Source organism: Pelodiscus sinensis, chromosome 7 (genome assembly GCF_049634645.1).
Source record: "Pelodiscus sinensis isolate JC-2024 chromosome 7, ASM4963464v1, whole genome shotgun sequence".
NCBI lineage: Eukaryota > Metazoa > Chordata > Testudines > Trionychidae > Pelodiscus > Pelodiscus sinensis.
In genome coordinates this window covers 64,717,264-64,745,154 of record NC_134717.1, presented here as the reverse complement: position 1 = coordinate 64,745,154, position 27,891 = coordinate 64,717,264, and the positions used below count along the sequence as shown (strand labels likewise).

General features: G+C 57.5%; 1 protein-coding gene across 7 annotated transcripts; it reads right to left on the bottom strand.

The window, feature by feature from the left end:
• Positions 1 to 3,178: 3,178 nt before the first annotated feature.
• On the bottom strand, positions 3,179 to 26,135 carry LOC102463243 (uncharacterized). Of its 7 annotated transcripts, none has more exons than XM_075934116.1 (5): positions 25,652 to 26,129; positions 24,139 to 24,393; positions 21,184 to 21,297; positions 18,000 to 19,302; positions 9,671 to 12,528 (listed from the first exon to the last, which is right to left on the bottom strand). In XM_075934116.1, the coding sequence occupies exons 4-5, from the start codon at positions 19,292 to 19,294 to the stop codon at positions 11,184 to 11,186; spliced, it is 2,640 nt and encodes an 879-aa protein (XP_075790231.1). In that variant the 5' UTR covers positions 19,295 to 19,302; positions 21,184 to 21,297; positions 24,139 to 24,393; positions 25,652 to 26,129; the 3' UTR covers positions 9,671 to 11,183. The 7 variants fall into 7 exon arrangements, with proteins under 7 accessions (XP_075790224.1, XP_075790231.1, XP_075790225.1 ...); XM_075934112.1 differs by lacking the exon at positions 9,671 to 12,528 and adding an exon at positions 22,381 to 22,561 and having other exon boundaries at positions 13,858 to 19,302; positions 25,652 to 26,134; XM_075934113.1 differs by lacking the exons at positions 9,671 to 12,528; positions 21,184 to 21,297 and having other exon boundaries at positions 13,858 to 19,302; positions 25,652 to 26,135.
• Positions 26,136 to 27,891: the final 1,756 nt, after the last annotated feature.

Below are 27,891 nucleotides of genomic sequence, written 5' to 3'. Positions count from 1 at the left end.
CTCTGGCCGAAGTCCACGGCACCACTTGCGCAAGAGAAGCGGCTGGCTCTGCAAGCGCCCTAGTGCCGTGCTGACAAAGCAAGCCAAGGGACCAGCCGAAGCGACAGGCCTATTCAGGGCTCTCCCATCTCCTTTCGGTGTGTGTGCCCAGCACCCTGTGCTCTCATACCACCATTAGCTACTCGGCTACTGACCCAGCCACGCCACACGGCCCTTCCGGCCAGGTGGCTGGGGCAGCCAGACTCCGGCTGAGGGCGAGGGTTGCAAAGTTCTGCCAGGCAGCTGGGGGAATGTGGCCCCCCTGGCCAGGCACAGGCTGAGGGCGAGGGTTGCAAAGAGCCCCGCCTGTGAGTGTGCAAAGCGACTGAAGCCAACAGACAGGGATGGCATAGGAAGCCCCGGGGACAAGCTGGCCAGGCAGGCACTGGCGGGACGGTTCCTAGCTGCCAGAGCCACACAACTCTGGGACCGCCTCCCGCCGGCCGCTGCGGGGCAAACACTCAGGTTCGAGAGCACGGGGACAAGTGCAGGAGTGCGACTGCAGGGGTAGGGCGCCGGGCTCAGCAGCTCTGGGGTCCCTTCTGGGTCATGGCTGATGTGCCTAGACTCTCATGCATCAGGGCTTCAGCCACTGGCCGGCAGGGGCCAGGGATCCTTCCCCACCCCACGGCTTTGTGTCTTTTCCCCTCTCCTTCCCCTGGTGGCTGGAGAGGGGTCTCTGGCTGGGGCGGCTCAGGGCTCTGCCATGGCACTGCACACCCCAGGCTGGCTGGGTCTTGCTCACAGGCTCCAGGTCCAACTGATCCCCCGAGGGTGGGCGGGGGAGGGGTTTTGCCCACATCAGAGTGGCACATGGCCTGGGGCGCAGGGGTTGCTTCCTGGGAGCAGCTGGGGCCCCCTCATGCAGCCATTCCCTTGCTCTGCTGGGGCCAGGACCCGTGCAGCACCCCTGACCGGAGCCCCTGCCTTGGGTGGGGGTGGGCAGACGCAGGAGGAAGGGGCACCGGACCACCTAGCAGCCCCCCGGCAGCCATGGAAGGGGGTTCCCATCACTGCAGGACCCCCAACACCCCGACCAGCAGCAAGTGGCCGTTCTTCCAGCGCCCTACCTGCCCTGCAGGCGAGCTCAGCACGGCCGAGGTGCTGTAGGGCTGGCTGTTTCCCTCCCCGAGCGGCGCGGCGGTGAGCACCCGGCAGAGACAGGGGCTGGAAGTGAAACCTGGGCGGTACCCCAGGGTTAAGACCCCTCCGGGCCGTGCGGCCGCTCAGGCAGCAGCGGAGAGAGGTGCCTCTCCTCCGACCAACCCCAGCCTGGCGCTGCTGTGGCCACCTCTGCACTGGTGCACACAACAAAATTCATTCCGCACAGGCATGGAGCCAATGAGCGGCAGCATTGCCCTGGGGCTGCTCATTGCTCCGCACACAGGCTGGGTGCCAGCCTAGCTACGGCCCATACGCGGCTGGGGGCCTCGATGACGGATCACTGCCCTTGCCACCCCAGGGTGACTGAGGCAGCTGCTCTCAACAGGCCATCACCCAGGCTGGCTGCCAGAACCTGCAGCCTGCTCCCTCCTGCCCCTTCCCCTCTCTGAGCCGTGGGTCAGCCTGCTCCCTCCTGCCCCTTCCCCTCTCTGAGCCGTGGGTCAGCCTGCTCCCTCCTGCCGCTTCCCCCTCTGAGCCGTGGGTCAGCCTGCTCCCTCCTGCCCCTTCCCCTCTCTGAGCCGTGGGTCAGCCTGCTCCCTCCTGCCCCTTCCCCTCTCTGAGCCGTGGGTCAGCCTGCTCCCTCCTGCCCCTTCCCCCCTCTGAGCCGAGGGTCAGCCTGCTCCCTCCTGCGGATTCCCCCTTCTTGGAGGAGTGAGTGTGAAATGCCTAACCCGTGTGGCTGGAGTCACTCTCCCTGTGGTAACTGCTGCCCCCCGAGTGGCTGGCATGTCCCAGCAGCCCCTGAGAGAGGCGGGGCAGGGGGTCTCCACATGCTGCCCTGGCCTGCAGACACCCCCCTGCAGCTCCCACTGATCAGTAGGGGACCCGTGGCCAGTACAAGCCGTGGGCTCGGGGCCTGTGGATGAGGCAGCACACGGCGCCATGGGGCCCTCACTGCTTCCAGGAGGGGTGCGGGGCCAGGGCAGGAGTAACCCCGCTGCTCCCCACCCGGAAGCCGGCTCAGATAAGCGGTGCCCAGCCCCAGCCTGCTTCCTGAGCCCCGTCCAGCCCTGCATCCCCCCCCCCCCCGCACCCAAACTCCTGCCCCAGAGGTGAGTCCCGCTGCCCCCCAGAGCGGGCACCCTGCCCCCCCACTCTGAACCCCTTGGCCTAAGCCCAGCGCCTGCACGGACCCCCCGCCTGCGCCAGTGAGCGAGGGTGGGAGCGGCAGAGGGGCGGAGGAAGCCGCAGGGTAGCCGGATCTTGCACTGCCCTTGGCCGCTCAAGGGGCCGGAGGCCGCCGCTCTAGGGACACCCCGCGGGGGCTGCCGCCAGGAGGCGGAGGGGAAGGCTGGGCGCACGCGGGACGCGCCAAGTGGAACCCCGCGCCCAGAGCGCGCCTGGGCACCGTCCCAGGGCGCACGGCGACGGGCCTGTCCCGGCCCCGCTGGGAATCGGCCCCGGGGCAGCGCAGAGCTGGGAGGGGGCATGGCACAGCCCGGGCAGCCAGGGCCGTGGGACGCTGCAGAGCCGCGCGCGCAGCTGCTGGAAGGCACCCGGGAAGGCGGCGGGTCGCTGCCCCCGCACAAGCCGGCTCTGGACACGGGACCCCGGGCCGCCCGAGGAACTCTGCTTCAGCTCGCCCCAGCTGCTCCAGCCAGGAGCCGGGCGAGCGCCCCCGCGCCCCACGCTCCCCGCGAGGCGCTCACCGAGCAGCGGTGCGGGGCCGCTTCCCTGGCCGTGTTTCCCGGAGGGGCCGAGCCTCGGGCAGTTCCCGCGCCTCGACCTCTGCTGCTTCTCTCCCGGGGCCGCCCCGTCCCCGCGCAGCGCACGGCCCCGGCTGCAGTAGCGCGGAGCAGAGCGCAGGCTGCCCAGCGTGGCGAGACCGCTGGAGTGTGTGCACTACAGCCCCCACCATGCACCGCCAGAGCGTGGGCACTACAGCCCCCACCATGCACCGCCAGAGTGTGTGCACTACAGCCCCCACCATGCACCGCCAGAGCGTGTGCACTACAGCCCCCACCATGCACCGCCAGTGTGTGCACTACAACCTCCACCATGCACCGCGAGTGTGTGCACTACAGCCCCCACCATGCACCGCCAGAGCGTGGGCACTACAGCCCCCACCACGCACCGCCAGAGCGTGTGAACTACAGCCCCCACCACGCACCGCCAGAGCGTGTGAACTACAACCTCCACCATGCACCGCCAGAGCGTGTGAACTACAGCCCCCACCACGCACCGCCAGAGCGTGTGAACTACAACCTCCACCATGCACCGCCAGAGCGTGTGAACTACAGCCCCCACCATGCACCGCCAGAGTGTGTGCACTACAGCCCCCACCATGCACCGCCAGAGTGTGTGCACTACAGCCCCCACTACAACTCCCACCACGCACCGCCAGAGCGTGTACACTACAGCCCCCACCGCGCACCACCAGTTTGCTGCAGTCGCTACAATGCACCATGGGCTGCTGTACGGGGGCGGGCGCGGGCGCGGGCGCGCAGGGAGACTACAGCCCCCGCCGTGCACCGCGAGCAGCAAGCGCTCCGGGAAGTGCCCAGGACGGGCTAAGGCGGGCGCGTGGCAGCAGCTGCCCCCCCCCCCCTCCGTTTCCCGGCGCCCAGCGCAGCAGCTGCCGGGCGCACGCGGCACGAGCCGTGCAAAGCGCCCCCGGGCGAGCGGGGAGCAACCGGTCCTGCCCCTCCGCAGCTGCAATCGCCCGGGGCTACGGCTCACGTACCCGCTGCCCATCCCACCTGGCTCGCTCCCAGGCCCTGCCTCCACCAGCCACCCCCGGCCCGAGCCTGGCGAGCTCAGTGCGCGCAGATCCGGCTCCGTACCTGCCTGCAAAGCCGGTGCACGGGGGCCGGGGGGGGGGCGCTGCATTTAGGTGGGAGCGAGTTACCCCGAGTCATTCTCCGGAGTGGAGCTTCCCAGAGGTTCAGTTTCCCAGCGATCCCCTTTCCCCTGACATGCGAGTCGTTTGGGTCCCTCTCCGTTGCCACTCAAATCCTCTGGTGCTGCTCAGAGCGACTTGCTCCATTTCAGATCGGGGAGCCAGGCAGGGCCCCGCCGGCTCTGGGGAAGCTGTGCTCAGGGTTGGTATCTCATGCCAGACTACGGTGTTACTGCTTAACGTTATTAGGGCAGGGCATCTTAGAAACAACACAAGAGTTGGGCACGTGAAGACGCGAGTTATCAATAATCAAGAACTGGGACAGCAACGGGGAATCCTTCTGAAGTGTCTCCTTCCCATTCTGCTCTCCCTTGGCAACTGGGTCACAGACTGTTTCTGGGAGGGTTTAACCGTGTGCCGGGGGTCAAAGCGGCTAGGAGAGTCTGTGTCTCTGTAAAGGGCAGGTGGGCACTGCAGTAAAACCCCCACCCAGCCTGTGGCCACTGCCTGGGAATGGGGCTGTAGGGCTGGATCCTGAGTCTGGCCCCATACATTGCAGCGTTAACTCTTAGCCCTTGTGTGCCCCAGGCAGCTAATCCGGGCCAGGCTCGGGTGCTTTGTCCATGAACGAAGGAAACGCTTGGGGTTCCCTACAGAGATATTGTATTTTCAGAATTGTTCTCAGCAGGTGTGGCCTCCTCATAGCAAATCTTACTGCTTGCTTCCCACCTCTCCTAACTGACACCGAGTGGCTCTCTCCTTCCTTCTTTTGCCCAGAAATGGCCCTCTCCTGTCTGCCATCCAGGCAAGGGCTTTGGGTGGGGGGAGAGGGCACAAATCTACTCCTGTTTTGTTTGATCTCTCCAGCACTTATGTTGGTTTGCTCCCACCTTTTCCCGGTTCTCTCGCTGAGGTTTCCTTTCTCCCCAGCATACGTATAGATTCTCTCTCTGTCCGTCCAGGAACTGGGATGGTGAATGGGAACAAGGAGGAGAATTCACAGCAGGCAGATGCTGAGCGAGTAGAATCTCAGGGGACATTAGCAGGAAAGTCCAAAGAGAAAGCTTCTTGGAGTTGTGCAGAGGCAAAAGCCTGTGAGAGTCAGCACAGGGCAGAGAAAACCATCAGTGGCTGCTCAGAGCTTATTGGCCATGCAAGAATCAACAGGAGAGAGACCCCACACGTGCTCTGTGTGGGGGAAACAATTTACAGTGGAGTCCGCGTTATCCGACTCCCGGTAATCCAACACTCCGCTTTATCCAACCCTGCAGCTCCCGGGGACCCTGCTTGCTGCCCCGTCGCGCTCTTGGAGCAGCTGCTGCCGCTCCTGCCCGGGACAACAGGGCAGTGAGTAGGGCCGTTCTCCCGCCCCGTGCCCTGGAGCCCCCGTGCCAGGGCTGCTTCTTCCCCGGTGGCAGCAGCAGCTGTCCCCGTGCTCTCTAGGAGCAGCTGATGGGGCTCCTGCCCGGGCCATGTCTTCCCCGGCAGCAGTCCCTATCATCTGACATATTCGGTAATCCGACCATGTGTCGGTCCCGTTTACGTCGGATAATAGGGACTCTACTGTAGTTGGCGCTCAGACTTTATCACACATCAGAGAATCCACACCAGCAAGCGCCCCCTACACGTGCTCTGAGCGCGGGAAAAGCTTCAGTCGGCACTCAGACCTTATCGCACATCAGAGGAGCCACACAGGCGAGCGCCCCTGCTCTTGCTCCAAGTGTGGGAAACGTTTCAATCGGCGCTCAAACCTCATCCCGCATGAGTGAATGCACGCTGGAGAGCACCACTGCGTGCGGGAAAAGCTTCCGTCGGAATTCACACCTTATCACACATCAGAGAATCCACGCCAGAGAGCGCCCCTACCTGTGCAGTGAGTGCAGGAAATGCTTCAGTGACAGCTCACACCTTACCAGACATCAGAAAGTCCACACAGGCGAGAGACCCTACGTCAGGGTGGGCAAAACAAGCCTCTGGGCCGAGTTCAGCCCACTAACCACAGAAATCCTCTGAGCCTCTAATGTCCTGCGTGCAAGGGGCACCCTCTGGCAGGCTGTCTGGCTGCTGTGGCTACTGGGGCCGCCGTGTGTGTGTCTGTGCAGCACAGCCTTGTGCGGGGGAGGGGGGCGGATCTCTGCACACGGCCACCAGTGTCTTCACAGCTTGCAGGCACAGGCAGCATATGGAGGGCTGTGGCACGCAGAGACATGTATGCTACACCCCTCCCCCAGGTCTGAATTCTCACCTACACCGATAACCCTCCCAGCCTCTGCACCACCTCTTCGAGTGACCCCCCCCCCCAATCAAAATGATTGCCCACCCCTGCCCTACATGTGTTCTGAGTACAGGAAAAGCATCAGGGTGAGTCCCTGCCTCAGCAGACACTGGAGAGTCCACGCCGGAGAGACCTCCGGCAGCCGTGCCAAGCAGGAGAAAAGCTGCATCAAGCGTTTGAGTGGATCAGAGGGGAATGCCACGGGAGTCTCTCCTGTGATTTTGAGTTCCATGATCTGGAGTATGATTTTATATTAAACTGAACATGCTTGCTACCCGACTGTGTCGTGAGGTTTTCTCCTTTCCTGAAGGTGGTTTGGTCTCAGAACTGGATATTACCTTCATTTGACAGAAAGCACCTCACAGGTATCGTGTAGCTTAATTTTGGCTGAACTGGCATTCTGCAACAAAGCAGCAGTTTGGACAACAAAGATCACAGCATCTACCTATCGTACATGAGCATCAATGACGTCAGATACAGTGTAATTTACATATGCATCTTAGGGTTGCTAACTTTCTAATCGCACAAAACTGAACAGCCCTTCCCTGGGGCTCTGCCCTTGCTCTATCCCCACCCCCTTGCTTGCTGGCTGTCTCACACCCTCTCTCACTTTCACTGGTCGGGTGGGGCGCGACAGCTCCAGCGGGGGGGGGGGGGGGTGCAAGCTCTGGAGACAGGCCGGGGATGTAGGATCTGGGGTGCAGAAGGGAGCTGTGGGCTGGGGCAGGGAGTCACAGAGAGGGGGGTTGGGGTGGGGCGGGGCAGGAAGTTGGGGCTCTGGGCATGGGTGGCTCCTTTGTTTACTTGGCATTCAAAATGAACAATGCAAAAATTAAAAGTAGTGATTTTGTTTCTATTTTTTGTTAATCAACACAAACTCTGCATGTTGCGAACAGCTTCCATTTTGGTGTTTGTCAAATCAAGGATATTTGAGGATGGAACAATTTAGCGATTCCGCTTGTGGTGGCACTTGAGGAAGGTGTAAAAGTGTCAGTGGTTTTCCCCTGTGTACTTTCAGCGTCTTCATTTGGTGCTGTTCTTTTCACAGCCAACCCCCGTTCCCTCCCTTTTATGACACATACCTGTTAGGGCCCGTTGAACGTGTATCATTTTTCCTCACTTTCTGCTGTAACGTGCATACCTGACATGACAGACGTGACCCATAAGAAGCAAGTGGTCACCATGGCACTCAAAAGATACCATTTGGAATCACGTGAATGTCTTCCACCTGACAGGTAAAAACGGGAAGGGGTGCATTTTGTTTTTAGAGAATCCAAGCCATAAATCTGATAAGTTTTCTTAGAGCGACAGTTAAACCTAACCGGCTTGACTGAACGCTTGGCCGCCCATACACCCACTGGCCATGGTGCTCCTCCCCACACATTCCCTGGGAGGTTACTACATGTTAGGTGACTCCTCCCCCTGGACTCTTCATCCAGTTTCCAGGACCTTGCTCTGGCTCCCTCCCCAACCCGCCCCACCATGTCACCTTCAGGGCGCTCTTTATCTGGCCCTCTGCTGGGGCAGCCTGTGTAGTGGCTATACCTCTGCTGCCAGAGTTGGAGGGAGGGAGGAGGACTAGAACCCACCACCCTGCCCTCACCAGGTGCACTACGCCACACCGGAACCCACCCTATCTGCTATGCAATACCTGAACCTGCCCCACTGCCTCTTCAGCCCCCAGGCCTGTGCATTTATTCTGAACCCCTTACCCTCCCCTGGTCCCTTTTGTTCTCATAGGATCCCACTGCTCCTGCTTTCTCCCTCGCTTCAGGAGCCATCTACACGGGTTTGCTAAGGATACAGCTGACCCAAATGTTTGCACCTCAACAGGGCCGTTCTGTCCTAAGCATCGTCTCCCTGCAGCAGCCTGGTGGCACCGGACTGGTCAGCATGTGGGTGGGGCGGGGGAGGGGTGGCACCATGCTTTCAGGCTCAGACACAGCAGATTGTCCTAGCACAACTCCACACATGAACCCAGCCCCAAACCACCCACATCTGGTGGGAACGGCAGCAGGAAGAGAAACGGAACCGGTCAGGGCCTGCCACTGAGTAAGTGATGTCAGGGCCGGGCGATGGAGGAAACGACCTGAACTGATTGAAACACAGATCCCCCCCCCCTCCCCCACCACCAGCAGGGTACAATACTGTCACCTAACAGCACCGCAGACTAATCACTGAGGCCGGACAGCCAGACCGTGCCAGCGACTCAATGGCTTCTTGCATTTCTCCGTCTTCACAGGACGCTGGGGAGTCAATACTGCCTCGCAGAGAGCAGGCTTAGGCTGACCGGGGAAGTGACCATGCTTACCAGGAGACAGGAAAACAATGCATTGGAGCAGGCAGGACCGGACATCACTCCTCAGACCTGAGCACACTGACATGCTGGAGGAGGCACTAGTAGGGTGTGTTGCTGGAAGTAATTCAGAACAGCGGGGAGAAGACAAAGACAAAGCCAAGGGGTGTGTGTAGAAACCAGTTTGTTCTCAGCAGCCTGGGAGAGGAAGGAAATCTGCTAATCTCTTCCTGTTCGGTCACTTTGCTTTCCTTGTGCTCCCCCATGCCCTGAAGACCCTCAGGGTGAAATGGGGAGACTTCTCCCCTGGAGGAATAGCTTTGAGTCACTTTTGCTTTGCTTCTTTCCACCTTTACCAGGGAGACGAATTGTTAAGGAGTCCTGACCTCTGGCTATTTTCATTGTTTTCTTTCTAGGTGTTTAGCCCTCACATTGGCTTTGCTAGATGGCTAATATTTAGTGGGAAAACAACTTCTTTAACGCAGAGTTAAGGTTGCCTGGTGAGATATCCTCCCCTTACAGAATCTCAGCTTTGGAAAAACTCAAACCTCTTGAAAACCAGGAACCGCTCACATACCCTTAACTCTGCCCTCAAGAATGTCCAATATGCCCCAGCAGCACACACACATTTTGCTCTGCCAGCACCACAGTGGCTGAAACGTCAAAGCTTTTCACTTCCATTTACAGCCCTTTCAAACAGCCCCAATACCCTTGGATGAGCCTGACGGCAGCATAATCCCTGGGCAAGCCAGGTGGGGTGGGACAGGTTGGGCTTAGCCACAACAGTGACCACAGAGCTGCTGCTCACCTCCCCTCAGAGAAATACCCCCTGCTCACTGAGCCCTGCTAAGCCACTCAGACAGCCTCCCTCAATGATGAAAGCCTGTGAACCCCCTGAGGTGCCAGGCACTGGATCTGAGAATGGGGCCCTACGTCAGCTGTTCACCTTGGGAAGCCAAAGGGTTAATTTTGAGGGAGCTGATTACCCTCCAAAGTGACTGCATGATCTCTACAGTCCTGGCCCCATGTTGCCAACTGAAAGAACTATGACCCAATGTCCCTTTTATGCCGTTTATTAAACTGAACAAATCAAATCAAGGCCACACACACATCACTACTGTAAACACTGCGCAGCTAACGAAGGGTTAAACAATAGAGTCCTACAGTTCACAGACACTTACCTTCCTTCCTTCCCCCCGCCCCGGCATCCCCGTCCTGTTCTGAAATGTGATTTGTCCTTTTCATATCTGTTCATTTTTTTTAAATTGTATCCTTTGGTATATATGGTTGTGACAATTTTCTTCCACTCTTTGATCTGAGGAAGTGGGTCTGGCCCACGAAAGCTCATCACCTAATAAACCATCTTGGTAGTCTTTAAAGTGCTACATTGTCCTGCATTTTGCTACAGCTAAGGTCATTCAGTGACCACACAGTGTCATTGTACTGGAGTTTGGGGAAATCACCAGACTAATCCAGCAGAACAATCCTGCCTTATACATCTCAGAGCGGGAGCCCACGGAAATGGCTGTGTATTGAGTCTCAGAGGGACTGCGGTGTGAGTCTGCAAAAACAATGGAGTCGTCCCATGACCCCCTAGAGACTGACCGATTTATTGGGGCATCAGCTTTCATGGATAAAACCCACTTTGTGAGATGCAGAGAGGCTGTGATAGATGCACTAATAGATCATCCCATTGCCGTGATCCAGTCCGTGCCTCTGACAAAGGGGTTCATCCTCATTGTTTTCACTGTGTATTGAGCATAAACCCACTTGGAGACCTTCACTCAGGGAGAGGACGCCAGAGCTGGACCGCTGTAGAGTCGGTACTGAGACCAAGTATCAGAGGGGGAGCCGTGTTAGTCTGAATCTGCATAAACAACAAGAAGTCCTGTGGCACCTTAGAGACGTGCATCTCACAAAGTGGGTCTTTGCCCACGAAAGCTCATGCTCCAATACATCTGTTAGTCTGTAAGGTGCCCCAGGACTCCTCGTTTATACTGAAACCAAATGATTGCTTACATTTAAGACTCACACTCAAAGCTGGTTAAAACTTCCTCTTTGCATTTCACTGCTGTGGAGCTAACCCTTCTCCTTGTCTTCCCTTCCCCACACAGACACAGACCTTGCTGAGACTTGGTAAGCAGCCACTGAACAATTTCTATCCAACCGCAGCACAGATAATGCATGCAGCCACTGCTTTCCAAAAGTGCTCTAAAGGGAAATCACATCTCACCTGCTCATTAGAATTCTTTGAGGGAGCCGAGAAACATGGACGGGGTGAACCAGGGGCTAAAGTGTATTTGGACTCTCAGAAAGTCTCTGAAAAGATCCCTCAACAACAGTGTTAGGCAAACTAAGCAGTCATGGGATAAGAGGGAAGGTCCTCTTGTGGTTCAAAAAGGCAGGAAGCAAAGGATAGCAACAAATGGTCAGTTTTCATTATGGAGAGAGGTAAATAGTGGGGTACCACAGGGATCTGTATTGGGACCAGCACTGTTCAACATATTCGTAAAGGATTAGGAAAAAGGGGATTGAGGACCCCCCCTCACCTCCCCTCCCCATTAGTGGCATTACTTGCCTGGGTGGATTCTCCTATGCTTGATAAAAGTTGAGCTCTTATTAAAACTTTTCCCACATTCAGGGCAGGTGTAGTTGGTGGCTCCCCTGTGGATTCGCTGATGACTGATGAGGGCTGAGCGACGACTGAAGCTTTTCCCACACTCAGAGCAGGAGCAGAGCGTCTTGCCTACATGGATTCGCTGATGCGTGATAAGGTTTGAGCTCCGATTGAAACTTTTCCCGCACTCAGAGCACATGTAGGGTCGCTCTCCTGTGTGGACTCTCCGGTGGGTGATAAGGTGGGAGCTCTGGCTGAAGCGTTTCCCACACTCAGAGCACGCGTAGGGCGTCTCCCCAGTGTGGATTCGCTGATGTTTGATCAGGTTTGAGCTGTAGTTGAAGCTTTTCCCACATTCAGGGCAGGTGTAGGGTTTCTCTCCCGTGTGGATTCGCCAGTGCTTAATGAGGTCTGAACTCTCGTTGAAGCTTTTCCTGCACTCGGAGCATGTGTAGGGCGTCTCTCCTGTGTGGATTCTCTGATGCGTGAAAAGGTTGGAGCAGTGACTGAAGCTTCTCCCGCACTCAGAGCACATGTAGGGTCGCTCTCCTGTGTGCACTCTCCGGTGGGTGATAAGGTGGGAGCTCTGGGTGAAGCGTTTCCCGCACTCCGGGCAGGTGTAGGGCGTCTCCCCAGTGTGGATTCGCCGATGGGTGATCAGGTTTGAGCTGTGGTTGAAGCTTTTCCCACACTCGGGGCAGGTGTAGGGTTTCTCTCCCGTGTGGATTATCCAATGCCTAATAAGGTCTGAACTCTCACTGAAGCTTTTTCTGCACTCGGAGCACGAGTAGGGTGTCTCACCCGTGTGGGTTCTCTGATGTGTGGTAAGAGCAGATCTCCGAGAGAAGCATTTCCCACACTCAGAGCATGCGTAGGGGGTCTCTCCGGTGTGGATTCTCTGATGTATGGTGAGGTGCGAGTTGTGATTGAAGCGTTTCCCGCACTCAGGGCACGTGTAGGGCATCTCTTTAGTGTGGATTCTCCGATGCGTGATCAGGGATGAGCCATGACTGAAGCGCTTCCCGCACTCAGAACATGTGTAAGGCGCCTCTCCCGTGTGAACTCTCCGATGTGTGACGAGGTTTGAATTCTGGCTGAAGCGTTTCCCACACTCAGAGCACGTATAGGGTCGGTCTCCTGTGTGGATTCTCCGATGTGTGATGAGGTGTGAACTCCGATTGAAGCTTTTCCCGCACTCAGAACACGTGTACGGTCTCTCTCCAGTGTGGATTCTCTGATGTGTGATGAGGGTTGAGCTCTGACTAAAGCGTTTCCCACACTCAAGGCAAGTGTAGGGTCTCGCTTCCCTGTTCATTCTTTCTTGTCCAGTAAGGTCGGAGCCGCTATTGAAGGTTTCCTCTGGCCTGGCCTGACTCTCACAGGCTTTTGCCTCTGCACAGCTCCAGGACGCTTTCCCTTGGGATCTTCCTGCTAATGCCCCATCTGGTTCTATTTGCTCAGCATCTTCCTGCTGTGGATTCTCCTTGTTCCCACTCACCATCCCGACTCCTGCGAGGACAGAGGGAGAATCCGGGTATAGGGCACCCGCTGTGCTGGGGAGAAAGGCGTTTGTGGTGGCTGCAGCTGGCCTTGGTGGCTCCTTACAGGGGGATCCCATGATCCACAGGAAGCAGGGAAGGTGTCTCATCTGGGCCTGCCTGGACAGGCCTCAGGGAAGCAGCCACTCAGAGCCCAGCAGGCTCAGATAAAAGGAGCTGCAGGGCTGCAGGTCAGTCCCTACTGGGATTGCAGAAACAAAGGGCAGGCCGATGCAGCAGGCTAACGACTAACAAGATGGTTGGTTAGCGGTTATCTTTGTATCATGATCTTGCTAGTCTGTAACGTGCTGCACAGCCCTGTCTATTGTTTCAGCTAGACCAGCCTAACAGGGCTGCATCTCTATCACTGTCCTACTGGGACTGGAGGAGTAAAGGGGGCGTCGCTGCTCCCTGGCCCGGGGAGAGCAGCCCCTGAGGACGGTGGCCCTGCCAGGGGGCTGCCGAGAGACGGGCCCGGAAGGGAGGCCCAGGGAAAAGCAGCAGCGGCGGCGGCGTGTACGGTCCCTGCGGGAGGGTAAACCGGGGAAACGGTGCGAAGCCCAAAGGGGCCGGGCCGAGGGTGCAGCCTGGAGGCAAAGGGCCCAGAGCGTCGCTGCTACCGGCAGGGACCCGAGACCGGGGGAGTCGGGCGGAGGCCAGCCCGGAATTCCCACCGCGCCGGGGCGAGGGGGGGCCAGAGGGGATTTCAGTGCCCCCCCCCCCCCCCCCCGCTCTTCTCCGCTTCCTGCAGCATCCCGGCCCCTGCCCCCAGCCCGGCCCCGGTTACCTGGCTCTGCGGCCCGGCAAGGTGCGGCAGCCGGGAAGCCCCGCTGCAGCCGCCGCCGGCCCCAGCCGGGCCCTTTGTTCTCCCGGCGCCGCCTCCGCCCTGGCGCTGCCGCCGGCGCCCGAGTCGCTGGGCCAGGCTGGCTCCTCCTGCTGCTCGCTCTGCTGCAGCCTACCCCGGTGCGCCGCTGGGATGGGCCCCCGGGAGGAGGGGGCAGAGTCTGCAGGGGGCAGCTGGGTGCCCAGGAGGGGCGGGGGCAGGGGGTGGGAGCCGGGAGAAGATACAAGGGACCACCCGCACTGGCTGATAATGGGATGGGGACAGAGGAGGCCGCCTGGCCCCGAGAAGGGCGGCTAATGCCTGAAGATACAGCCCCCCTGCACACAGCTCTGGCCTGTAGCTGCCTTGCCCTGCTGGCTACAAGAGCAGATACCAAGGGGGTAAGCACTCTTCAGACGCTGGAGGAAGTCGATTCACTGCCCTCCCGGGAGAGGAGATATCTGCAGACCCTGGGCCTAGCTTCCAACCCAAATTTTGGCCGCAGAAGGCACATGCCTGGACAGCTATAAACACTTTACAAACAAGCTATTCATACACCTTGTCAAAACCCACTCCCAGGAGCAAACAGCCCCTGGGCTGAGCAACTGAGAGAGAGAGGCAGTTAGAGACAAAAAGACATCCTTTAAAAAGTGGAACGCTCATCCTATGGAGGAAAATAGCACCAGCACCGCCGGCACGTCCAGTTTCATAGTACAATCAGGCCAGCCCAGCTGCAGCGGAAGATTGGCCAGCAAAAGACCCAAAAGCAAACAGCAGTTTTTCCTCCCGGATGCATGAGAAGCAAGAAGCCTGCTGAGTAACCCATGGGGGCCACTGGATCATCATGCTAAAGGCACGCTCAACAAGCCAAGGGCAGCGAGGAGAAGCCAAATCAATTCTTTGCATCCATCCTTACTGCGGCGGATGGGAGGGAGAGCCCCACGCCAGCGCCATTCTTTTGGGTGACACAGCTGGGGAACTGTCGCAGATTCAGGAGTCAATAGAGGAGGTTTTGGAAGAAACTGATCAATTAAACGGCAATAAGTCACCCGGCCATGATGGCTTCAGAGAAAGGGGCCAGAGACACTCGGTACAAAAGATAGGTACCAGTGTGCAACACCTCTCAAAGAACACCCGTTACAAAGCCAGCTGCTTCCTGATAACATGCATGGTGGGCAGCAAAGTTTTCCCACAGGGCATCCCAGTCCTAGGGCTACAGCAGCCCTGTGTGGGGATGGAGGGACCCCACAAGATGGTTACTGTGACTCAGGTCTGTCTGCAGTCGGGTTAAAATGCAGCGTAGAACTCCAGCCCAATGTTTTTCAGCACGTCATAGGATTCATATCCCCGAGCCTGGGATTACATTGCAGTGTAGACACACACCCCTCTGGTGCAAAGCGCCTCACGTTACATGGAAAGATTTACACCACGAGAAAACTCACCTGTAGTCTATTTTCACATTTTCTAATCTGTCCGAGCAGCAGGGATCGGATGAAGTGATACAAACGCGTAAGACACAAGAGCAAAGCTAAGCGACAAAAGCACAGAATCAGGACTCAACATTCCTGGATCCTGCAGTTTGAACCTGGAGTCCTGACCCATTCATTCCCTCATTCTCCATCAGCACGTGCACAGCATGGATGTGCTCTGTTCAAAAAGGCATCAGACTGCGATCCCTGGGGAAGGAATGTCCTCTGAAGGCTTCAGCTGTTTCTCTCTTTGCCTCCTGAAACTTTGGACCCAAATGGCAAAGGACTATAGCTCCCTCTTTAACAAGGGCAGCCTCTGGGCCCAGAGCGAATGCCACTGAACTAAGGCGCAGTGTTTTTAGAATCAATAGATTTAGCTGGGCCATAGGTCATCACAGCTTCCATCTCTGGGATGAAAATCAACCTCGGTATCTGCTAGTTCTTGCCTAAGCCTTAGAAACGTGGTTAGGGTAACTTGACATGTTCTTATGGTCACTTCTGACCTGTGGTGTGGCTTGGTAAGGTAGGAATAGCTTCTCCCTATATATCCCAGTTATTGATTGAACCTGGTGGCACAGATCTAAGATTGGGACTAGATCCAGGCCTGGCTTAGAATCCCTGTCATCCACTGAAGGCGGGTATTTACTACAAATGGTTATTTCGCCACTCTCGCCCATTCAGCACTGATTTCACATTACATACATCTGCAGCATCTTCAAGTGTTAAACTGGTCAAAAATGCCACTTCCATGTCCTCCATCTGTAGGCACGGTGGATCCCAAATAATAGGCAGCGAGCATCTGGGCAGGAAGGAAATATCTTCCAAAGTAATCGGCTATAGGGCCTGGGCCACAATTGCTCTGGGATTCAAATTCATGGATCTTTTAAGAAGCCAGAGGGGGTCAGGCCAAAGGTCCATCTGGCCCAGCAACCTGTCTGCCCACAGTAGCCAGCGCCAGGTGCCCCTGAGGGAATGAGCAGAATAGAGAATCACCAGCTGAGCCGAGTTCCAAATGACTGACTGGGGAATCCTGAAACAATATTGCCAGAAGCAACTGAACAATCGTGTGTTGACCAAACCAAGTGAAACCCCACAACCCTTGGTAACATTACCAGGCGTAACTGTGTGAACTGAACCAGTGTCCTCTCTGACGACGTGAAGGTGCAAACACACAGCTTGTAAAATCATGCCAGTGGCTACACGCGGCACGGAGTCCGCACTAGCGGACATTTAAAAATGGCGGCGCCCGGCTTTATGCAAATGAAGCCCGGGAAATTCAAATCCCGGGCTTCATTTGCAACTCCGGTTGCCTACATTACCACCCTAGTTCGAACTAGGGTGGTAGTGTAGACATACCCAGGATGAGTTAGGAGAGAAAAGTCTGTAAATCCTAAGCTGTGTCTAGACTGGCAAGTTTTTCCGCAAAATCATCTGCTTTTCCGGAAAAACTTGCCAGCTGTCTACACTGGCTGCTTGAATTTCCGGAAAAGCACTGACAATCTCATGTAAGATTATCAGTGCTTTTCCGGAAATACTATGCTGCTCCCGTTCGGGCAAAAGTCTTTTTCTGAAAGACTTTTGCACAAAAGGGCCAGTGTAGACAGCACAGTACTGTTTTCCGCAAAAAAGCCCCGATGGTGAAAATGGCGATCAGGGCTTTTTTGCAGAAAACCGCATCTAGATTGGCCACGGACGCTTTTCCGCAAAAAGTGCTTTTGCAGAAAAGCATCCTGCCAATCTAGATGTGCTTTTCCAAAAATGCTTTTCCGTTAAAAGCATTTTCGGAAAATCATGCCAGTGTAGATGTAGCCCTATAGTATTAGTCAATATTATATGTAATGTTAACATATAATATACGATCACATGTTTCTTCAATTATCCTCGTGTTAAAAAAGCATTTTGGAAGGTCGTTTCTCTATTAAACAAGGCGATAGCTGAAGTATTATAATTTCAGGACTAGGCACAAATACACCAGGTAATACTAGGCCTGGAATGTTCAAATCACACTTGATGTTTTGTAGATATGACCCTCTCTTTTTCTTCAGAGTGTAAGGTTGGTCTGCACAACTGTCAAAATGTAAATATAAGCCATAGTGAAACTTACAACATCTCTTTGACATAGAACGTGTAATGACGGTGGTCTCTGAAAAAGCGCGTCACGGCAAATAGAGAAGCTCTATTAGATAAAGTGATGTAGGGAAACAAACTCCCCCGGTTATAAATACAGGAGGGATAAGCACATAGGCTTTGAGACAGTGGGAGCTGGGGATGCTGAAATGTGTCTATTCAAGTAAATGTGTAACTGCTGAAACCATCCTCCCCCGGTGCTACTGCCTTTGATACAGGGAAGGGGGAGGCAGCTCCATGGGAGCTGGAGCATTTGTGGAGCCGGCTTAAAAGCTGTCTCCCCGTGCGTGCTGGCTCCCACCTGCCCCCCTCATTGCACGGGGGGGACGGTATTGAGGTGACACTGAGGGTTTGTCTAGACTAGAAATAATGATGTGGGGGCCTCAGGCCAAGCGCAGAGCAGACCCCAGCCACTGGAGCTGGGTAATGGCTGCTCTGCACAAGCAGAGGTGTTGCACCAAGATCGCGAAGCTGAGCAGTTACCTCCACGTGCAAAGTGCAGACACGGCACAGGTCGATTCGACCTCGCCGTATCCAGGCAAGGCCAAGCCCGTCTCCTGCACCTGGCGCTGATGGATATTGCTGGCAGGAGGAGGTGACAATCCTTGGAGATTTAAGACAAAGGAGTTGATATAACGGATCGTGGGATTCACCCCAAAGACGGAGGAAGCGGAAAAGGCAGAGGCAGGCAACCCATGCAGAGCGGAGAGACCACGTTGGAAGAAAATGGTGTAAAAACAATGAGAGAACTAGCTAATGTATTTTACCAAAAATCTTTGGCCAGCTAGATTCAAAACGTGTACAGACATTACTTGCTTGTGTGGATTCTCTTATGTTTGATAAATGTTGAGCTCTGACTAAAACTCTTCCCGCATTCCGGGCACGTGAAGGGTCTCTCGCCCGTGTGGATCCTCTGGTGTGTGATGAGGGTAGAGCTCTGACTAAAGCTTTTCCCACACTCGGAGCACGTATAGGGTGTCTCTCCAGTGTGGACCCTCTGATGTGTGATCAGGTTTGAGTTCCGATTGAAGCTTTTCCCACACTCGGCACAGGTGTAGGGTTTCTCTCCTGTGTGGATTCTTCGATGCATGATGAGGTGTGAGCTCCGGTTGAAGCTTTTCCCGCACTCAGAGCAGGTGTAGTTGGTGGCTCCCCTGTGGATTCGCTGATGACTGATGAGGGCTGAGCGACGACTGAAGCTTTTCCCACACTCAGAGCAGGAGCAGAGCGTCTTGCCTACATGGATTCTTTGATGCGTGATGAGGTTTGAGCTTCGACAGAAGCTTCTCCCGCACTCAGAGCACATGTAGGGTCGCTCTCCTGTGTGCACTCTCCGGTGGGTGATAAGGTGGGAGCTCTGGGTGAAGCGTTTCCCGCACTCCGGGCAGGTGTAGGGCGTCTCCCCAGTGTGGATTCGCCGATGGGTGATCAGGTTTGAGCTGTGGTTGAAGCTTTTCCCACACTCGGGGCAGGTGTAGGGTTTCTCTCCCGTGTGGATTATCCAATGCCTAATAAGGTCTGAACTCTCACTGAAGCTTTTTCTGCACTCGGAGCACGAGTAGGGTGTCTCACCCGTGTGGGTTCTCTGATGTGTGGTAAGAGCAGATCTCCGAGAGAAGCGTTTCCCACACTCAGAGCATGCGTAGGGGGTCTCTCCGGTGTGGATTCTCCGATGTTTGATGAGGTTTGAGCTGTGATTGAAGTGTTTCCTGCACTCAGGGCATGCGTAGGGTGTCTCTCCAGTGTGGATTCTCCGATGCGTGATCAGGGCTGAGCCATGACTGAAACTCTTACCGCATTCAGAACATGTGTATGGTCTCTCTCCAGTGTGAACTCTCTGATGTGTGAGGAGGGTTGAACTCTGGCTAAAGTTTTTCCCACACTCAGAGCATGCATAAGGTCTTTTTCCCACATTAATTTTTTCATGGCTAGTAAGGTCTAAGCAGCCACTGAAACTTCTCTCAGGCCTGTGCGGATCCTTACAGGCTTTTGCTTCCGCACAACTTGAAGACATTTCCTCCTTGGATCTTCCCACTAATGTCCCATGTGGTTCTATTTGCTCAACACCATTCTGCTGTGATTGGGAACGAGGAGCAGAATCCACCATCCCAGCACCTGCAAGGACAGAGAGAATCCAGATGTGAGTCACTTGCTGGGCTGGGGAGAACAGAGAGAGGAATGGGAAAAGGTGGGCACAAGCCAATATAGGTACCGGAGAGATCACACACACAATTGTTACTCGCCTTTTCATAACTGTTGTTCTTTGAGATGTGTTGTTCGTGTCCATTCCAATCAGATGTGCGCGCATGCATCCGTGGGAACCAGAAGATTTTGCCCCAGCAGCTAGCCATAGGGTTGGCCTCAGTGCCTACTGGAGTGGCACCTAATAGCAGCCCTACTGACCTCCCCCCGAACCCTGTCACTACCCATCCTTCAAGGTGAGGATCCAGTTTGCTGGATCCAGGGGTGGGATGACGCAAGCCAGGGAGACCATGTGGAACCTGAGCTCCTTCACAAACTGAGTCAGTTCTCACATGTCCAAAATGGGCCCGACACCCCCCAGCCTTCAGTATTAGGAAATGCCGAGAGTAAATTGCCGCTGTGCTCCTGAGGAGCCTCCTCCACTGCCCGAGAGATGGAGCACCTACACCTCTTGAATAAGGAGTTGCTGGTGAGAAGAGTCCCTGACGAGGGATGGAGAAGGGAATTGGAGGGCGTATCCCCTCTCAACCATGCTGAGCACCCAATGGTCCGGGTAATGCAGGGCTATGCACAGCAGAAAGGGGATAGTAAGGAAGGAGAGGTAAGGTGGCTTGGATCCTGTGGGGCATCTGCTATGCGGTCCGTGCCTGTGCCTTCCAAATGCTTCTTTCTGGCTCAAAGGAGGCTTGGACTACCAAGAGGACGGGCGTTGCTGCTTCCTACCCCTGCACTTTCTCCTGTGGAAGCAGCTTTAGCAATTTGAGGGCTGATATGCTCTTGAAGGGGGCTGAAGTCTGAAGTGCTGGCATTGGGTGACAGAGGTATGGATGCCAAGGGACCTGAGTGTCCCTTGAGTCCTTCAAACTATGAAGCCTCCTGTTTATTTTATCTGAAATTGGGCCCTTTGAAAGGTATGTCCTGCAGAGCCTGCTGGGTCTCCTGACACTTGGGAGCCAAGGACTTCCCTCATAGCTACTCCCGTGGCTACGGGGGGGCGGGGAGTGTATATAAATGCTCACACCCTTCAGAGGGTATGAAATAGCACCGCTCATTCTTTTCTGGGAGGGTAGGGACAGATGTCTGCCACCGGCCCTAGTAGTCTAAGCTACTGTTTTTATTGTAGGGAGAACAACACTGGAGGTCCCAGAGGAGGCGAGGATCTCCACCATCAGGCCAGTGTCCATGGCTACTGCCTCACTTTGGAGGCCCAAGTTTTGGGCTACTCTGCAGAGTAACAGTTTCAGAGCCCTGTTACCTTCCGGAGCTGGAGCTGCTGACGATCCTGCCACCTCCTCATCAGGAAGAGGGCGAGGATAGTAAGTTGTGGGTGCCACGGTCAACACCAGACTGAGGGGCTGATGGGCCCACTGACACCGAGGGATCTACCGGCACCGTGTGGATAGAAGGTACCAGTGTGGATGTGTGGAGCCCCAGTGCCAGGATAGCATGCAGGATCTCTAATGCCAGAGATGCCAACCTGGCTCTGGGACCTTGGGCTGGACCCAAGGTGTCCAGAGTGGTCCCTGTGGTGTCCACTGTCCAGACAGGGGCTGACGACGGCAGCAGGATCTTGACCTCCTGGTGCCAGACCTTGCAGAGTGGCAGGAGTCAGCCTTGGACTGAGGGAGTGACAGCCAGGAGTCAGTCGGGGAGGTGGGAAGCCAGCAGTGAGATCTGCCATGTCCCTGCCGGGAACAATTCTGAATTCGTACAACTCACGAGATCACGGGAGGGAGTCCCCACTGTTTCCATTATTCTAGGGCAGTTTCCAGGTAGGTTTAGCTGAGGCCCTACCTGTCTGGGCACCTCTCTGGAGCTCTCTTTCCTCAGAACCCTGGAGATCTGGGACTCACGGCTCTGCCCCTCGCTCCAGCTGGGAGATCACATGAGGTTTGGACACTGGGAAGCCTGTGTACAAGAATGAGAACACTGGAGATCAGCTGGATCTGTGGGATACTCGTCTCAAAGAACACCCCTTGATTTTACCCTCAGCTCCATGCCACGCATCCTGAGACCAGCTGCCATGGCTCCACGCAGCAGGACCTCCACCTGCTGGCCCCTTAGCAATAGCTACTGCCCTTCTCCACCCCACCACTGTTCCCTGTTTCCCTTGCACCCTGAGCGGCAGCCTTCTCCACCTGCCTGTTGACAGATGGGCTCAGTGACTCCCGTCGCCCACGCCGCTCCCCAGATGTGTCTCCCCTAGACTGTATCTAGGATTCTCCCAGCTGCACCAATTGCCCTTCACATGGGAAAAGGGGAGAAGCTCTGTTTGTGCATCCAATAGGGATGAATCAGACGACATTTTATCGATCCATTGTTCTCTACGTGGCCGATAGTGAATGCCCATCCAGAAACGACTCCAGGGAGGACACACAACCGGTGGAGGAAGGGTTAGAGCGCACAAGCAGAGTGCACAGTGGAATGGTACAGCGGTGCACAGCCTTTTTCCTACCGCGACCCCTGGGAAAATTATGAGCAAAAAAAAGAAAAAGGCGCGGCCCCTTTAAATGCTGCTCCGCTCACCTGCCACTGCCCCCGACACATGTATGCCAAGCCAGGAAAAAAAAATGGCGGCCAGCCCGGTGCTGCGACCTCCCCCGGAAGGCAACTGCAACCCCCAAGGAGGTCACAACCCACGGGTTGCGCACCGCTGGAATGGCAGACGGATATGATCATCCCAGGCACATCATGATACTGTTGTATCCAAGTGCGATGGGGTACCCAGCCCCCCCACCCCAGCTGGGCCTGAGAACACTACTGGGCACAGGGAGCCCCAAACCTCTGGCCCTTCACATGAGGAAAGGGGAGAAGCTCTGTTCCTGCATCCAATAGGGATGAATCAGACGACATTTTATCCGCCCATTGTTCTCTACGTGGCCGACAGCGAATGGCCATCCAGAAACGACTCCGGGGAAGGGCAGGAGGCAAGAGGAGGAGCAGGGGAGCTGGCCATGAATCTCGGGCTGAGGAAAGGTCTCGAGTTCTCACCCCGGGATGCTGTAGGGACCCCAGCACTCCCAGTAACCAGGAGCAGGGCTCCGCACCCAGCGAGGCCACAGTGGCGTGGTTCTCCTGCATCACCTCCCTGTAGAGGGCTCTCTGAGCAGGGCCCAGCAGGCCTACTCCCCCTCTGTGAAGTACACGGCCAGCTCCTCGAAGCTCACCACAGCTGAAGGAACAAGAGTCGCCCGCTCAGTGCCTGCAGCCCAGGGACCGCCCTGGGATTCACAGCAGAGCAGGGCCAGTACAATGGATGCTCTGCGAGGGACCCGATAAGAGTCCCAGCCCTGCACGGCTCAGAGGAGCCGGGAGGCATTGGGGCGAGGGCAGACGGGGAGGGGAGGGGAGGGCTCTCGTCTCTGCTGGCACACTCAGGGGCAAGAATCGTCACATTCATCTACCAGCCAGGGGCTGGAACCACAGTGGGATCCAGGGACAGTCTCTGGCAGGATTCCCAAAGCCCTCGCCATAAAATCACAAGGGAAAGCAAATGGAGGGAAGGGGGAGTCGACAGGAAAGAACGTGACCAGCTTGGAACTGCAGAAAATCCACACGGGAAGCAAAGGGCAGAGGGGGAGCTGGTGGCCTGCAGGGTCAAGGACAATGCAAAGGGTTTGAAGTGTGTTAACAAGACAAAGACCCTATCAATCGCGAGGGGCCGTTCGGATGGTAGAAGCATTAAAACTGTTCAGCCAACATGCTTGTGTTGTACCCGCGAGAAGACAGAGGGTGCAGTCCGGTCATATAATGGTGACAAAACTCTTCCCATTCCAGCCATCACCCAGGAGGGCATTAAACAGCAGCTACTGCAGGTAGACATTTTCAAACCAGCAAGGCCGATAACTTGCATCCAGGCGTATTAAAAGAATTGGCCGAGGCGTTCGCTGGCCCATCGCTGTGGGTTTTCACGGGTGTTGGAATAGAGGGAAAACTCCAGAACTGAAGATCGTCCTGTGCCAATATTCAGAAGGTGTAAAAGGGCTGACCCAGGTACCTGTAACAGTGCCCGTCTCGCACTCATTTCAAGCGAATGGAGCACCCGGTAACTGTCTGAATAAAGGTTCAAGGGAGGCTGATACAATTAACATCAACCCACGTAGCTTCAGATCCTATCGAACCCACCGCATGTCCTTCTGGACGTGATTTGAAGTTTGGTTGATGAAGATATCATGTGGATGCAATATACACAGATGTCTACAAGGCATTTGATTTGGTACAACACAATCCTCTGATTAAACGAGAGCCTTGCACAGTTGACACTGCGCACAGGAACTGCATTAAAAACCAGCTAACTGATGGGTCTCAACATGTAGCTAAGCCAGGAACCAGGGTTGAGAATGTGTCGATGGAGTCTCGCAAGGCTCGGATCTGGCTCTGAGTTCATGTTATCCACGGCCTGGCAGAGGAGATAAAGCCTCCTGATACAGTCTGCAGCGGACACAGGCCGGGGAGCAGCGAATAACGACGGGTATCGGCAGGTTGTGGCTCCAGCCTAGGGAGTCTGAGAACTTTCCCCAGTTCTGGGCAGGTGGCTTATTTCCTGTTCCCCAAACGGGACATGCTGCTCCCAACCCCCATGAGTCTGTTCCCTATAATCAAGCCAGAGTCACCCAGCAGGATGGTCACACTGTCCCCTCCCTTTCTCCTGCCATCTCCTCCACATCCACCATCTCCTGTGCTCCTGTGCATTTCCTGTCCCTTTGCTTCCCGCCAGAGCCCAGCCCCAGCTCCCTGACAGCCCCGTACCTGAGCCGGCTCTGCTGGCGCCCTTGCCTTTTCCCAGGGAGGACAGGACGACCCGCGGCACAACACGGTGTTATTCTGCAGCCAGCAGGGCGAGATGGCAGCTGTTGCGATTTCAGGGAGGGTTGTCCACATCCACTCTGATTCATGCCCGGCGTTCTCCCTGCACACAGCCAGTCTGGGCTCCACGGCACCAAGAGACACCTGGGATGTGTCTGCCCTGCAGCAAAACACCCGAGCCTGGTCCGGATCAGCTGCCTGGGGCACACAAGGGCTAAGAGTTAACACTGCAATGTACCGGGCCGGATTCAGGATCCTGCCCTACAGCCCCATTCCCAGGCAGTGGCCACAGGCTGGGTGGGGGTTTTACTGCAGTGCCCACCTGCCCTTTACAGAGACACAGACTCTCCTAGCCGGTTTGACCCCCGGCACACGGTTAAACCCTCCCAGAAACAGTCTGTGACCCAGTTGCCAAGGGAGAGCAGAATGGGAAGGAGACACTTCAGAAGGATTCCCCGTTGCTGTCCCAGTTCTTGATTATTGATAACTCGCGTCTTCACGTGCCCAACTCTTGTGCTTGTTTCTAAGATGCCCTGCCCTAATAACGTTAAGCACGTAACACCGTAGTCTGGCATGAGATACCAACCCTGAGCACAGCTTCCCCAGAGCCGGCGGGGCCCTGCCTGGCTCCCCTATCTGAAATGGAGCAAGTCGCTCTGAGCAGCACCGGAGGATTTGAGGGGGACCCAAACGACTCGTATGTCAGGGGAAAGGGGATCGCTGGGAAACTGAACCTCTGGGAAGCTCCACTCTGGAGAATGACTCGGGGTAACTCGCTCCCACCTAAATGACGAACATGGGGAACGCCTCAGGGCTGGTTTTCTGGAAATCCCCGAATCTGACATGTCACATCAGTGTTCGGTAATTAAAGAGAAAGGGGCAAACACGCTCTGACTCTGACTGGTGACTAGTGCAGAAGACTGAGGGATTGTACCTCAGAGGCGGATACAGAGTAAAGGTTCGATCTAAGGGATTTCACAGCAACATCTGATAATCAGGGAGGAGAAAAGGAAGATGTGCAGGGAGGGGCAAGCCAATGTGGAAGGCTGCGAGAAAGGGACAAGGTGTGAGGAGTGATGTTAACATGGGATCACTGTGGGGAGCCCAGGGGACAACACGTCACTGGGAAGAAAACTGATCGCCCAGTGTTTAGAGCCAAGGGGAAAGCGGGGCAAGACGAAACGTTTCCGAATGAAGAACAAAGAGCAGCAGCTGCGGAGAGCGGAGAGTGGATGCGGCGGCTCTGTGGCTCCCTGCTACCCCGGCCCAGGAAGGGGGTCCCCTCTACCAGGCCCTGGGGGAGCAGCCACTCGGAGCCCAGCCGACTCGGATAAAAGGCGCTGCCGGGCAGGCCCTGGCCGCGGCTGGGGGGACTTCCCTGGCTGCCCAGCGATGGGCAAATCGTCCCTTGCCCCCAACCCGGCGCTGCCCCGGCCCGGCTCCGCGCCCCGCTTACCTGGGTCTGCGGCGCGGCAGAACCGGGAAGCCCCCGGCCGGGCCCGGCCCTTTGTTCTCCCGGCGCCGCCCCGCCAGGCCTCCGCGTGCAGCGCTGCGGCTCGGGGCTGCCGGCGCCGGGTCGGGCGGGGACGCGGCTGGTGCCCTGCTGGGCCCGGCCCCAGTGCGTCCCGCAGAGCGCCCGGCCCGGGGCGGGCCCCTTGCCCCAGGGAGCCGGCTGGCAGCTCCCTCCGCGGGCCCCGGCCAGTGGGGACACTAAGGGGCCGGGCCCGGGCTGCACTCACTGGGGAAGGTGGGATCGGCGGCGGCTCCGGCCCCGCTAATCAATTCGCTAAGGGCCGGGCTGGGAGGGGCCGCGGGGAAAGAGGTAGAGGCTGCCACGGGCCTAGGGGAGCTCAGGTTCTGGGGGCTGCAGGGTCACTCCATGGCCGGCCAGCCCTGCCCGGCTCCTGCCCGTCCCCTTGTCCCTGCCTGAGAAGCCTGCTTGTCCTGGGTCCCCTCTGCTAGGGAATAACCCACCTGCCCCACGGGGCGTGTGCCTGCGCACAGCACGGGCGGGGCGGCTCCTGTGGGCCCTTGCCCCCTGCCCCACGGGGCGTGTGCCTGCGCACAGCACGGGCGGGGCGGCTCCTGTGGGCCCTTGCCCCCTGCCCCACGGGGCGTGTGCCTGCACACAGCACGGGCGGGGCGGCTCCTGTGGGCCCTTGCCCCCTGCCCCACGGGGCGTGTGCCTGCGCACAGCACGGGCGGGGCGGCTCCTGTGGGCCCTTGCCCCCTGCCCCACGGGGCGTGTGCCTGCACACAGCACGGGCGGGGCGGCTCCTGTGGGCCCTTGCCCCCTGCCCCACGGGGCGTGTGCCTGCGCACAGCACGGGCGGGGCGGCTCCTGTGGGCCCTTGCCCCCTGCCCCACGGGGCGTGTGCCTGCACACAGCACGGGCTGGGCATTTCCTGTGGGCCTTTGCCCCCTGCCCCACGGGGCGTGTGCCTGCACACAGCACGGGCGGGGCGGCTCCTGTGGGCCTTTGCCCCCTGCCCCACGGGGCGTGTGCCTGCACACAGCACGGGCGGGGCGGCTCCTGTGGGCTCTTGCCGCCTGCCCCACGGGGCGTGTGCCTGCACACAGCACGGGCGGGGCGGCTCCTGTGGGCCCTTGCCCCCTGCCCCACGGGGCGTGTGCCTGCACACAGCACGGGCGGGGCGGCTCCTGTGGGCCCTTGCCCCCTGCCCCACGGGGCGTGTGCCTGCACACAGCACGGGCGGGGCGGCTCCTGTGGGCCCTTGCCCCCTGCCCCACGGGGCGTGTGCCTGCACACAGCACGGGCGGGGCGGCTCCTGTGGGCCCTTGCCCCCTGCCCCACGGGGCGTGTGCCTGCACGCAGCACGGGCGGGGCGGCTCCTGTGGGCCCTTGCCCCCTGCCCCACGGGGCGTGTGCCTGCACACAGCACGGGCGGGGCGGCTCCTGTGGGCCTTTGCTCCCTGCCCCACAGGGCGTGTGCCTGCACACAGCACGGGCGGGGCGGCTCCTGTGGGCCCTTGCCCCCTGCCCCACGGGGCGTGTGCCTGCACACAGCACGGGCGGGGCGGCTCCTGTGGGCCCTTGCCCCCTGCCCCACGGGGCGTGTGCCTGCACACAGCACGGGCGGGGCGGCTCCTGTGGGCCTTTGCCCCCTGCCCCACGGGGCGTGTGCCTGCACACAGCACGGGCGGGGCGGCTCCTGTGGGCCCTTGCCCCCTGCCCCACGGGGCGTGTGCCTGCACACAGCACGGGCGGGGCGGCTCCTGTGGGCCCTTGCTGCCTGTCGCTGGCAGGCGGATGCCCTGGGCGGTGCTTTGAGCCATTCACAGGGCAGCCCGACTATCACCTGGAACAGTCACTGGAGAGAACGCCAGGGAGGGACGGGGAAGAGGTGGCGGCTTCACCCCATTCTCTGCTCTCTCCCAAGATTGTCAAGGGACAGCCTGTGCCCCCCATCTTTTCTGGGCAAGCAGAAGGGGGGATTCACAGCCTGACTCCCACATTGCAGCAAGGAGCCCCCCCGCCCAGGCTACCCTGTGCCCTGAGCGCTGCTAGCTTGCTTTTACTGTACTTGCATTTTATTTGGCTCAGAGCAGGTAAAGCACAGACAGGCTTACGGAACAGCAGCTCTCCAGAGGGCAGAGTCAAAAACCACCCCTGCAGATTTCACTCCAATATAGACTCTCTTCCACAGCTCTCCGGCTTAGTTCTTTAAACAAACA

Bases quoted from the DNA above. Each gene is read 5' to 3' on its own strand.
- LOC102463243 (XM_075934116.1), bottom strand. From the start codon at position 19,294: ATGGTGGATTCTGCTCCTCGTTCCCAATCACAGCAGAATGGTGTTGAG. The intron at 12,529-17,999 runs GTAATGTCTGTA...CAGGGAAGCGAG, and splicing joins AAGAGAATCCACACAAGCAA to ACCCTACACTTGCCTTGAGT.